At 44.4% G+C, this 13,873-nt stretch overlaps 1 protein-coding gene across 1 annotated transcript in view; it reads left to right on the plus strand.

Moving 5' to 3' along the window:
* Prkcq (protein kinase C theta) overlaps positions 1–13,873 on the plus strand; it is a 106,862-nt gene that overhangs the window by 76,656 nt on the left and 16,333 nt on the right. The window contains exons 15-16 of the mRNA XM_029559680.1: positions 6,242–6,380; positions 13,685–13,873. Of these exons, the coding sequence (XP_029415540.1) occupies positions 6,242–6,380; positions 13,685–13,873 (328 nt within the window). The remainder of the gene's footprint in view (positions 1–6,241; positions 6,381–13,684) is intronic.

The following is a 13,873-nucleotide window of genomic DNA, read 5'->3' on the forward strand; positions in this document are numbered from 1 at the left end:
ACACGAAAGCACACGTATCCATGGAGGCCAGAAGAGGGCACTGGATCCCCTGGTCCTAGAGTTACAGGAGGTTGTGAGCTGCTCAACATGAGTGCTGGGAACCAAACTCAGGCCCTCTAGATGAGCAGAAATCACTCTTGACCACTGAGCAATTTCTTCAGTCCCATAATTATTTTGCTAGCTATCTACAGGATAATAGAGTAAGGATAACGCCTTTTACGGGCCTCCTACCATCTCATGAGCACACTAAACACAGCTAGCGTTCCTCCTTGTTGGTATAGAAGAATTAAAATCATGACCTCTATCATCGGCTGAAGCAAGGACCCTAAAATGAGTATATGCTGCTTGTCTAAACTCCGTAATCATCCAAACATTATTTGAAAACCTTGATGAGATGCATATATCTTTCTCAAATTTCTTAATAATGCCTGCAATGTCTAAAATATATTTCTACTTAGATATTTCATATATTACATGGGATGATGGATGGATGGATTGATAAATGGATGAATGAGTGAGATGTCTTGATAAGTGGATCCATATATGATAAATGGATGGGTGGGTGAATAGGCTAGATGGATGTGGAAGAGAGAAAAAAATTAAGGATTTTGGAATAAGAGAAGTGGAAGTCTCAGAACTGAAAATGACCTCACAACACTGAAATCCACATGCCACAGTGACCTGCCACTGCCTGACCACAGTGCTCACAACACTGAGATCCACATGCCGCAGTGACCTGCCACTGCCTGACCGCAGTGCTCACAACACTGAGATCCACATGCTGCAGTGACCTGCCACTGCCTGACCACAGTGCTTCTATCTTGTCATCTTGTTGGTCCACAAGTAGCTTTAATATGATAAAAATCAGATCCTCATTTTAGGGCTTGTGCTTGGTCCATGCCTGAAAGTCACGTTTTTAAATCCTTGTATGTGTGAGCAAGGAAGAAGACCTGGTTCATTTCATGTATTCATGAATTGGTGGCGGTGACCCCTTGAAAGATATCCTAAAATAACTGAAATTGAGACTAGGCCATTGTGTTAATTACTTTTCTGCTGATGTGATAAAATACCATGACCACAAGCCACTTAGAAAACAAGGGTTTATTTTGGCCTCTGATTCAGAGGACTCCAGTCCATCATGGCAGGGATGACCTGGCAGCAGCAGTGGGAACTGGCTGGCCACATTTCTACTGCACACAGGAAGCAGAGAGCCCAAACAGAAAGTAGGACAAGGCTATAAAGCCTCAAAACCCATCCCCAGTAATGCACCTCCTTCAGCAAGGCTCCCATCCTAAATGTTCTGTAACCTCCCCAAACATCATTTTGAAAGGCTTCCTAAAAATTTATTACCATCTTGGTGGCTCATCAAAAGCAAAACGTTATTCTGTCACAGTTGTGGAAACCAGAAGTCTGAAATCAAAGTACAGGCAAGGGCCACCCTTTCATGAAAGGCTCTAGAGGAGGACTCTTCCTTGCCTTGCCCAGCCAGGGTGACTATGGGCATTTATTGGTTTGTAGATGCATCTAACTAATATCCTTCTGCTCTCCTTGTGTGACTATCCTCTGTAGGGCCCTGAGAGGACTGCATGGTAGATTCAGTGCACCTCTCCCCCCAGCCCCACCCCCCACAATCTAGAACTAGTTCATCTTAGACTTTTTAACTTAATTACATTATCAAAGTCCTTTTTCATAAATGAGGTTATAGCCACAGCATTCTAGAGATTAGGATATGGACATATATTCTTTTTAATTATTTAAAAATATGTATGCAGAGCTAGGTATAGTAATGCATGCTTGTAATCTCAGCAATCAGGAACCTGAGGCTGGAGGATCAAAAGTTCAAGGGCAGCTTGGGCTACATAGTAAATTCCTGTCTCATAAATACACACACACAAGTGATAGGGGATGCCCATTTGCCCCTCTATGACTAGTATCAGGGACTAACAAATAGCCACCAAATGTACTGCCTTTGGTTAAGCATTGTGATGGGCACAAAATATATAGAAGTCTCAACCCGAAGATACCTAATAAAGCTGCTTTCTGGGTTTTTGGGGTGGTATAATTACATGAAAAGACACAAGCAGTGCATTCTATAAAAAGCCCAAGTGAATATGATCCCAATTAAAAGATAAAAGGGAAGGAAAGATCTTGACAGAATTAATGAACTCCAACAACAAAAAATTTCCAGCTTCTAGCAGATCTTTTAAAAGATTTTCAGATGGAGGAAATGAGTCCGAAGAGGACACGGGAGAAGGACTGGAGTCTCTCCATGCTAGAGCTGATCGCTTCCTAGTGTGGAGGAAAATTAAATCAGTAAACACAGAGCCCACGTTCAGACAGCAACAAGCCCCAAGGAGGGAGAAGGAGAGAAGCAGGCAGCTGTGTCGTCTTTCACCACCTTCTAGTGGGACTGTAAGAACAAGATGCTCTAAGCCCTGATTTGGATTAAAATGTAAAAAGCAAGGACCGGAAGACAGAAAGGAGCTAGAGCCTCAGATCTTAGAATACCCATCTTCTATCGGTAATAAACCGGAGCCCACCATGTGTCTGAAGCCATTTCCAAATGCTTTCACATGGCCTGTCTCCTTAGGTTCCCGAAGAGAGAAGCCAAGCAGGCATTGTGGACCTTGTTTCCTGAGTCAGTACTGGGAGGCTCAGTGAGGGCAAGGGCGGGTTGGCCCTGAAACCAGTTATGACTCCTGCTTCTGAATGGAGAGCCTCCCTTACAGCTGAATGGAGACCTCCACTTCATTTTCCATTGTACTTGATGTAAAGATGTGCACAGAAACAAACCACGCCTGGGACTCTGCAGCTCTTTCCTGAGCGCTGATGTCCTAAAGGCCAAATGTGAGAAATAAGCAGCATGATGTGCCTTAGAACATTCTGGACTTTTGGGTTCTATGACAGCTCCAATTGGCTCCAGGGAACTTGGCTGGTCATCTGCCTTCATTCCTTACCTTCAGGAAGGTCTAGTTTCAAAACAAAAAAAGCCTTTCTGGACCTTTTTATTCCAACTTAGGTCTCTCATAACTTTCTTGACCTTCTCTCTCACAATCCCAAACACATCTGGCCTGCTGTAGACAGTGGATTGGAAATTTGACATGGAGATTATTTTTCCTAGCCAGAGGCACAGAAAACATTTATTTTTAGAGTCAGACTACATCATGTATATTTTCCTGAGACCAATTTTTTGAAAGAGACCAGTTGATCTTGGTAGAAAGGGTTGTAAGGACAATAAAGACTAGGCTTGCCTGGCCACTAATTGGTTATATGGTCTGGATAAGTCATATCATCTGTAAGAAATCTTTTGCTTTGTCAGAAAAAAATGTGAATACAAATATTAATAATAGTTTGTTAGGGCTGAAGAGATGGCTTAGGGGGGTAAATGCATTGCTGAGCAAGCATGCAGACCTGAGATCAAATCCCCAGCACCCACCTAAAAAGCCAGTTGTAACTGCATGCATCTGTAATCCCCAACATTGTGGGGAGTGGAGACAAGAGGATCACTGGGGCTTGCTGGTTGCCAGCCTAGCTCTAGGTTCAATGAGAGATCCAGTCTCAAGACAATACGGCAGAGAGAGATAGAACAGGACATCTGGTGTCATCCTCTGGCCACCACATGTGTACATACCCACACGTGTATGCATATACCATAGACATGTGCCACAAAAAAAACAATAAATTTTGAGATCAAAGACTTGTGAGAATCAAATGATGAAACGTATCTGAGGCTAGAGAACCCAGAGAAAGCATTAAATGCTGTGTTCATTATTCTAAGGAGCTTCTCTATAGCATCACCATTAGAGATCTGACTCCTTAGATAGGACCCCATAACCATCCATTAGTCAAATTCCTAGAAATATATAGCCATATCTGTAAATGATAAATTCAAAATTATGCCAATTTTGCATAGCATCAAATTAGATAATAAACCTGAAATGTTATAAGAATTTAAATAGCGCCTGTAATTGGATTTAACTAGTATAAAATTAGCAAGTTTCAATGGAACTGCGTTATTTAGCTCCAGTGAAGGATCAGGAGGCAGAAAACTAGAAGTCTCTAGTGAGACTTCGATATACTGGGCATCTGTGGTCTTAACCATAAAAGTGTGGCAGCGTGTGGGATAGGAACAGAAACAGAAACTGTCATGCATATGGGGTACACCTCAGACTAAGCAGGTACACAGACGCTGTTGGTGATGCATGAGTAATGGAGGTTACTAAACTAGTCCGGACTGAAGCCCCCAACACCAGGTGTGTGCTGCACCACAGCTGAGTGCCAGCCTCGATTTCTCTAATCCACTTATTCTCACAGAAAGTGGAGCTAACATTTAGTGGAACAGTTACTCAGGTGTGCATCAAAAGTGATAACCATTGGCTGGTTTTAACTCATTCCACAAATATTGTGGAGCTCACAAGGCATGCTGTATTGTCATCAGAGCCACCACAGTACAATGAATAACCTTCGGTGTATGATTTCCATCCTTCAGCGAAAGAGACAGACAAAACAACCAGTGATGGGAGCGTCAGGAGAATATGAATATTAATGAGAAGTAACACAAAACCATTTGAACTTTTGCTTAAAACAGAGCTGGGCCTCCTTAAGAACTAGAACAGAGAATGTGAAACAGGACGACTTCTTGTCAGTCGCCTGTGTTTCTTTTTGGGTTTCTTGGTCTAACCACTGCATTTTTCTCTTTTGAAATCGAGTCTTCTCTTTCCCCAAGAACATGCCTAGAGCAAGTTCCATAAACCAAGACAGATCAGTGCCCCATATCCCAATGCCAATATCCCCAAAGAGAAAATACATGAACCAGTAGAGCTGGCCTATGGAGATAGATGGGGACAGTCTTGGAGAAGGGAACCTGTCCTCCCTCAAGGGCAGGTTGAGGAAGGGGTAAGAACAAAGATTGTTCCTCCTCCTTCAGGTCACCCTAACTAACCCCCACAGAGCACTGGGAGCCGTGTAGCAGGTGTTTACTCTCCTTAAAGAAAGTGGATCCCACAAAGTTCAGGGTGTCCTAACAGGTGTTTAAGTGCTGCTGAATCTGCAGCAGCCCTTGGGGACCATTGGTCCAGAAGACATTGCCATTCTAGATACCAGTTCTCAAGAAGAAAATTGGCAAATGAGATATTTGAAGAGAAAGGGATGGAACATTGAAGGGTCTGAAAACCATGTTGTGTGTCCTGAACGTGGTAAGGGAAAGACAAGAGAAAACTCAAGGCAACCTCCCAACTATCTGGGGCATCACATGTAATAATATTAGAACAAAGGGTAAGATTTTAAGGGAAACAATAAGGCTCATTGATTTTAGCAGCTTACATTTAAGCATGGAATGGGTTTTCTAAGAGGTTTTTATTGACATGGCAATCCAGTATTTGGGGAGTCTGGTTTTTGATAAGGTATCCTTCCTAAACTGGACTTGGAATTCAGTGTGATATAATTGATTTACAAGGAAGCACACATACCTGTCATTTAAAAACGGCATGTCTCAGGCCCTCCCTCTCTCACAGCAAAAGATACTGGGGTAAAGCCTGGCTGGTTCTCTCTCTTATACTGAGCTGCGCTCCACAGCAAATCAGGAAGGGAAAGCAACAACCACAATCCTGCCCCCACAGAAGCAGCTCGGTTCGGTCCCCATTGCGTGTGAGAGGGGATCTGTGTCCACACTGCATCGTGTTAGACATCAAACATTGGCCTCCAACCCAAGAGGCCATTTCATTGCCCTCACCCAGACATTGTTCCTGAAAGCTCCTCCGAACACTAAGAGATGCATCACTGGGGCAATGACACAGGGCATGTGTAAACTCACTCACCCACTGAGGCATCCTTGTAGGAACCAGGGATTGAGCCCCACAGGTATGACGAGTACTCAACAGGGCATGGAAGGTTCGAGAGGACTGGGCCCAAGCCAGCTGCCCAGGGAAGCAGAGGCTACAAGGGAAGCCCCACTGCAGGGACCAGAAAGTAGTACAAGGCTGTGAATAACCAGGCAGGTCCATGGGCCGGGAATCAGGGTGGCAGCCGTTTCCCCTAAAGCAGCCCTCCCAGGCTGTGATGACGTAAGTGACCATACCCCACGACAGTTTATTAACAATATTGCGTTTATTCAAGTGATTTTCTCTCTGCTTTTTTTTTTCAGGGACCTGAAGCTAGATAATATCCTGTTAGATAGAGATGGACAATATCAAACAATATTGCGTTTATTCAAGTGATTTTCTCTCTGCTTTTTTTTTTTCAGGGACCTGAAGCTAGATAATATCCTGTTAGATAGAGATGGACATATCAAAATAGCGGATTTTGGGATGTGCAAGGAGAACATGCTGGGAGATGCGAAGACAAATACTTTCTGTGGGACTCCTGACTACATCGCCCCAGAGGTAGGGATACATGCCTGGGTGTTCCTGCAGTGGTCCTTTCCCAGCTTAATGCACTGAGGCCAAGGGCTGCCTCCCCTCAACTCAGGTTTTTCAGTACTGAGGCTAAACATGTGTGCTTGGTTTGGTTTGGTCTGTTGAGTATTTCCCAGGTGCAGCCACACATATGGGTCTTTTTTATTTTATGGAGAGGGCTACTCTACCAACTGTCTCTCTCCAGGGCTAGAATGTCCTGGAACTTCCTTTGAGCCGTAGCTCTGACCCACTCCAGCCTTAAAGATACCTACTCAGACCCACCAGAAGGATGCATGCCTTTAATCCCAGTCTCAGTCAGGAGGCAGAGATAGGCAGATCTCTGTGAGATCAAGGCCAGTCTAGTCTACAAAGTGAGTTCCAGGCCAGCTGGGGCTATAGAGAAACCCTGTCTCAAAACAACAACTAAAAGACTTTTTAAACAATGGTAGAGCTTCTAAAAGTGAACCCTCATCCTAGCCCCACCAAAATAATAGTGAATAATTGTTATCATAATCTGAGCACCCAGAAGACCAATATTTGTTCAGGAGACACCCATCAATTCCACTAAAACTATGCCTGCCCTTTTTACAGAACCCTCCCCAGCTTCGTACCCCAAGGAGATTAGAAACCGCCTCACCACTTTGTCCTCTTCATAGCATAAAACTTGGCCTCAGTGCACTTATTTACCTTATTTTATTTTTACCTTTTGCTCTGCACAACTGAATGCTTGCTCTAAAGTCTGGCACTATTCATCACTTAAAAATTATTTTCTTTCGAAATAATTACAGATTCACAGGAAGTCGGGAGGCAGTACAGAGGCACCTACCCATACCCTTCATCCAGGACCTCAGTGGTTACATCTCCCATTGCAGTGATGCAGTATCAAACACTGAGGCTAGAGAGATGACTCAGCTGGTTAAGAGGGCTTGTTGCACAAGCATGAGGACCTAAGTTCAAATCCTCTAGCGCCCACTTAAAAAGCTAGGCCTGCCCATGCACACCTCCAACCCTAGTACTTTGGTAGGGGGAGGTGGGAAGGTCAGTTGGGCTTGCTGGCTGCCAGCTTAGCTCCAGGTTCAGTGAGAGACCCTGCCTTAAGGGAGTAAGGTGGAGAGTAACAGAGCAGGACACCCAACACCCCACACCAGCACGCCTCATGCAGGCGTGCACACCCACCGTGCATGCACCAAAGATACTGACATAGGTACAAAATAGACATGATTCAATACCATTTCCCCTCATGGGTGGATTTCAGTGATCATCCCTTTTATAGACAAGATCCAGTGAAGGGACTGGCAGAGCAAACTGAGCATAAATAGCCTTAGGAAGAAGAGGGAGGGAGGGAGGGAGGGAGGAAGGAAAATAGGGAGGGAGGGAGGAAGGAAGGAAGGAAAGGAAAGGAAAGGCAAACTTGTGAGTGGAGGATGACGGTCTGATAAAAACAGACCACTGATTTCACAAGTAAACAAGTCAGCAGTGAATCCCTGTCATCCCCAGTTAACTGTGGCCGCTGGAGCTTAGGAGCCATCTCGCCTCCCTTGTGCTTCTGTGGAATTTCATTTTAATTTAATTTTGCTTAAAGACACAGATGACCTCTGTTCCTCAAAACAGCATGGGTATTTTAACTGTCTGGGAATCATTGAGTTCAGAGGGTATGGTTCATTGATTTTATGCCTTTCTGATATTGGACATCTACAGGTGAGCATCCAGACTGATTACTGGTATAGTAAACCGGTTTCCGTTTGAAGGGGACCCAAAGCTAATTACAAGGGCCGAAGACCTCATTCAGCACCAAATCCCCTTAGTACTAAACTAAACTGTGTTTGCATCAAAGTCAACGTCAGTAGAGGCCTCCTGGGTCCTCTCACACCCCAGCACACTGTCCTCTCCAGCTTGGGGTGTCTAAGCAGATTTGCTATGTTCTTACTCATTCCCATCTGCAAATTCCTCTGGTTTTGTTCTGTCCTTACCAAACCTTCCTTCACAGTACTGTTTTGTTTGGAGCTTCCTGAGTTTACCTTCGGTGACCTGCTTCTCTCTTTGCATCTTCCTGCCCTCTCACTTTAAAGCACGCTTATCACCTTGTGGTTCTGTGCTTGGTCCTTGTCTCTTCTTACTTTGTATTCTCTCTCTTTTTTAAGATTTATTTTTTAATGATGTGTATATGCCTGTGTGTGGTTATGTGCATGGGTGTAGGGGGGGTGCCTGATGAAACCAGCAGAGGGCGTCAGATCTAGTGGAGCTGGAGTTACAGGTGGTTGTGAACCATTCCCAGTGTGAGTCCTGGGAATCGAACTCCAGTCCTCTGCAAGGGCAGTAAGCACGCTTCATGCGTCTCTCCAGCCACTTGCTATGTATTCTCCAGCCTTATGACACTAGCTTTAGCTCTACAATCAGTGTGGCCAGCCCAAACTTATTCTTACTCCAAACTTCTATGCCCACGTTACTGTCTAAAATCTCCAGCTAAACATCACAGGCACTTTAAACATAACAGATCCCAAAGTCACTTTTTTTGTTAAACATGCCCTCCCTTTCCCTTTTTGTTAATATACTTCTCCTGTTTAATATGGGCTTTCTACCCAATTGCCTTAGCAGAAAAGTCTGAAATATCCAAGTGTTCCCTTTCCTTCCCCAAATCCAATCATACTCTAAGACTTTCTGAAATGGAACCTCTCACTCCCTCAGTCCTGAGACCAAATTAAGATTCGCTGTTCTTTACTATCTTCAAAATGAATCTCTGAATTAGCTCCCATGTGGGTCCTCAGGCTTAACAGCAAGTGCCTTTCCCCACTGAGCCATCTCACTGGTCCCATATTTTCAGCCTTTTTGATCATGCTTCTTTATCAGTTAAGCAAGCACTCCCAAGCTATGTGGAGCTCTTTATATGTGAATCTCATGCACTGTTGTCAGTTAATATGTCCTGTGTGTTGTAGAACCTGCCTAAAATGTATGTGAGCAGACTGAACTGAAAGTGGGCTAAAACTAGGACATTAAATAACTTTTTAGAAAAGGTTTGATACTTTAGAACTCTAGGATCGAGGACTCTAGGACTCTAGGAAGGTCTGATTCATTTTTCCAATTCTTGATTCACATACGGTCACAGCTAGTAAAGGTCCCTCACAGGTACAATATGAAACAATTTATAATATGTGCTTTAAGGCAGAGATTATCACTGACAATAGCAGAAATAAGTCCATAGTTCAAAGCACTATTTTTAAGAGATTTTGGTGTTTTGTTTTTTTTTTTTTTGAGACAGGGTCTCCCTGTAGCCCCAGCTGACCTGAACTCACTATGTAGACCAGGCTGGCCTTGAACTCACAGAGATCTGCCTCTGCCTCCGAGTGCTGGGACTAAAGGCGTGAGCCACCACGCCCGGCTGAGATTTGATTTTTTAAATACAGCTTCTTTTTGGCCAAAACCTGGTTCACGGGGTCATCGCTCTCAGCTTCCCCACACGTGGCTGAAGCCGCATGAGAAGAGGGTCCATCTCCGTTTTCACTGTCTTACCTTCTTTTTCTTTGTTGTTTGGTTTGGAAATTGTTTGGGGGGAGGAGATGCAGGATCTCCCTGTAGCCACAACTGGCCTGGAATTCACTATGTAGACCAGACAGGCCTCGAACTCACAGAGATCCACCTGCTTCTGCCTCCCAGGTGCTAGGATTAAAGGTGTGCACCACCAGGCCCAACTCTTACCATTTTAATATTTATTTAAGTACTGCCTCTAACCCAGATAATATGTTTGTATTAATTATTCCTGCATTGGTTTCAGTCCAAGCATCTTTGCATATAATTTTTCATTGGCTTATCATTTTGTGAAAATTAGTTTAAGACAGAAGCCCAAACAGTAATACACCTTACAATTCATAAAAAATAAATGAGCATGTGAAAGTCAAGTGAGTGTGGAGCTGCTTCTGGGAATTTCCCATCTTTCCCTCAAGATCCCTCATCTGCTTTTTAAATTAAGGGAGGGTACTAGTATCAATTTGTGTAATAATGATTCATAACACCCAAGTTCTTTCTCAATTTAGATTTTTTTAAATGACTATAAATACCAGTTCTAATTTTATTCCCAAGTTTTCAGATTTGCCTATGTGTTCAAACCAATCACTCTGATGCTTTAAAATCCACACAGTCCCCAGTAAGACCTGAGTCTGAGTCTCACTCTGAGTATAGGTCCCTAATGCTATGACCAGTCACGTTGACCCCTGGCTTCCTAGACATTCCTGCCTGTGTACATTCTGTGTCCCTGGCTGGTGGCCATCCACCTCCAGAATGCTCTCTCCTAAAGATGGTTCTGGCTTCCAGAACTGTCTTTTGTTTCCTTGTCCGTGCTGTCATAGCACACGTGCCTCAGTGACTAGTAAGCTGAGTACTTCCCCACCAGGGACTATGATTTTCCTACCCTGTCTCCTCCCCATAGCTCAGAGCATCCCCATCAGCTGAGTCCTGAATAAGAGCCCACACCAGAGCTTGTACCCCAAATGCCCATCTTAGAGGTATGCTAGATTTCCTACTTAATGGACTCTGTTACCCAATACTCATCTTTACCATCTTCTCTACCCAGAAGAATTTTCTCATTTTCAAGACTTCAATCCCATGTCATCTATTGTAGGAAGGTCATGGCCTGTCACCCGTTTCTATCTCTCTCTCAAAAGCAAAATGCAGGGCTGGAGAGATGGCTCAATCTGTCAGTAAAGTGCTTGCTGTGCAAGTTTAGGTGTAGCAGTGTACACTTGTAACCCCAGCACCAGGGCTGGAAGGAGCCAGGAGGATCTCTGAGGCTTGCTGGCCAGCTAATGTAGCCAGGTTTGTAGTGTTCAGTGAAAGACTGTCTCAAAAGAACAAGAGCAACTGACGATAGCCGATGTCAGCCTCTGGCTTCGTGCAAACACACACATGCACGAATGCAGCTGGAGGTAAGCGGTCCTTTTCTCTGAACCCCAGTCATCATCCAACCCCCACATCCCCATTGCTGTTCCAAGCACTCTATCTTTTACTGTCTTTCTCCCCTGTTAAGCTATCGGAACCGTCAGGGCAAGGACTGTGGCTCTCAGAAGCCAACCGGGTAAAGCATGGAATTAAAGACATGGGAGCAGGAAACAGCAGAGACTGAGGTCATGGAACCCATCCCACAGGCACTGACTCCCCTTGGGAGTCCTGTTGCCCCACCGAGTGCATTTTGGAGCCTCACTAGGAGGCTCTGAGACCTGATGCTCCTCTCTAATTCACCACGGTTGCCTCCGGTCCCCCAGCTGTAGGAGAGAAGAGGGTCTGCGTGTAACGGAGGCCCCAGCTCATTTGGACAAAAATAGGCAAACAGTGAAGTAGACAAAAGACCTGCTTCCAAATGCACGGGAGCCATGCGGTCCATCCATATCGCATTTCAGTATATAGTCACAGCTCTCCACCCCAAGTGGGGTCACTTGGAACCCAGTTTAAGACCAGGGGGTCACTTGGTATTCTAGCAGCCCTTGCCTACAAGACGTGTCAGCTCAGTCTTCCTTTTCCTGGTCATTTTCGAGGGGTCTACTTTTAGATTATTCCTTAAGGCAAAGGATTTTGGTTTTTTGGTGTTGTTGGTAACCAGGTGTTATGATGCACGCCTTTAATCCCAGCACTAGGGAGGCAGAGGCAGGCAGATCTCTTTGAGTTCAAGGCCAACTTGGTCTACAAGTGAGTTCCAGCCAGCTGGAGCTACAGAGAGACCCTGTCTCCAAATAAACAAAACAAGTATTGGTAAACTTTAAGGTTCACTTTCATATTTAAATACTGAAATAAAGCTAGCAGGGGCATTTTATTACTGGAAATCCATGGGAGGTTTCAAAATTCTGTTTGCTACTAGATCTTTATTTTCACAGATGGGAATATGTTTCATCCAAGTAGGAGCTGGTCAGCTCAGGACTGAGCACACCTTAACATGCTAGTTTTTCTCCCTGCTGCTGTCAATCACTACAAGTGACAGACAGTGGTGACCCGGTGGCCAGTACTTGCTAGTTTCTTGGGTTTGGAGTCCTGCTTCTCAGTTCTTGGGGTAAAGGATGGGGGAGGGAAAGGAGTGAGATAAAAGAATAGAGGTCAGTCAGGCTGAGATAGGAAAGAAGGGCTTCTCTAGCCAGTGCAACTCCACTCCTCTCTTTTCTCCAGAACAGTGTGCAAAGGACTGTGCTGGGAAGGAAGAAAAGGGAGACAGTGTTAACTGTGAGCCGAGAATTGTGTCTTGAACTCCTCAGAGACTGGACTCTAGTACACAGCTCCCAGCCACAGTGAGGCCTGAAATTAGAACCGCAGCCTCCCTAAGTCCAGCCACTCGTCTGGAGAGAGCCGCAGCAGTTCAGGGTGTCCTTAGAATCGAAGACACAGTGTATGAGACACCTATTCGGTGTCCGCGCTCCTAGGACATTCTGTTCTCTGTGTGCTTTTGCATTTTGTCCGTTCCTCTTAACTAAGATTGAATTTACTTTAACTAACATCACCTGGCCTAAAAGGTCTCATTTCCACCACTGCTATCTCCTGTCCCCCCAAATTTATTTTCATTTCTTCTGCCAGAATGAAGTTGTTTACAAAGATGCTGTTGCTCGGAGCCTTTTCTGGTTGCTTTGGCACCCCCTTGTGGCATTTCTTGGGAATTGCGTGTGAGCCTGGTTTCCACTTACTGCACAAAGTCCCCCTTGTGCTGATGTATGTCTCCTTCCTCGTCATTCTCCCAGGGTCTACTTTTAGATTATTCCTTAAGGCAAAGTTTTCTGGGTTTTTGTTTGTAGGCTTTAAAGTGAGCTTTTATATTTAAATATTGAATTAAAGCTAACAGGTGGCACATTTATTATGGAAATCAACAGCATATAGCAAATTTCTGTCCATTGCATGATCTTTGTTTTTACAAATAAATTACTTAGACTTTATGTAGAGAGTCGGGAGGACAGATGTAAGTAAAACACATGGGTTTGTTTTAGCTTCCCAAGCCAAAGGTACCAGGAGAACTTAGATTCAAACCAGCTTTATTGGATCCAGCACCTGCCACCCAAGTCTTCCCATCTCAGGTGTGAAAATGAATAGGCATGGTTCGGTCACTGTGCTCAGAGCCAGAGAAAAAGCAAAGAATGGAACTCTAAGATGTCTACTCAAACTCGGAAATTTTGACATCATGTCTTTTCTATCCCTCATCAACTGTGTCAAAAGAAACTATTTCCACTTGAGAATCAACTGTCATTTGCTGAGCAACCTCGAGACACTGGAAGTGTTTATCAGTCATCCAAGTCATCTATTAATTATGCCTTTGCCTTTTGGTTATACAGATCTTGCTGGGTCAAAAATACAACCATTCCGTTGACTGGTGGTCCTTTGGTGGTGTTCTTTACGAAATGCTGATTGGCCAGTCACCTTTCCACGGGCAAGATGAAGAGGAGCTTTTCCACTCCATCCGCATGGACAATCCCTTTTACCCACGATGGCTGGAGAAGGAGGCCAAGGATCTCTTGGTGAAG

The sequence above is a fragment of the Nannospalax galili genome, unplaced genomic scaffold, assembly GCF_000622305.1.
Source record: "Nannospalax galili isolate Female #2095 unplaced genomic scaffold, S.galili_v1.0 scaffold209, whole genome shotgun sequence".
NCBI classification, from domain to species: domain Eukaryota; kingdom Metazoa; phylum Chordata; class Mammalia; order Rodentia; family Spalacidae; genus Nannospalax; species Nannospalax galili.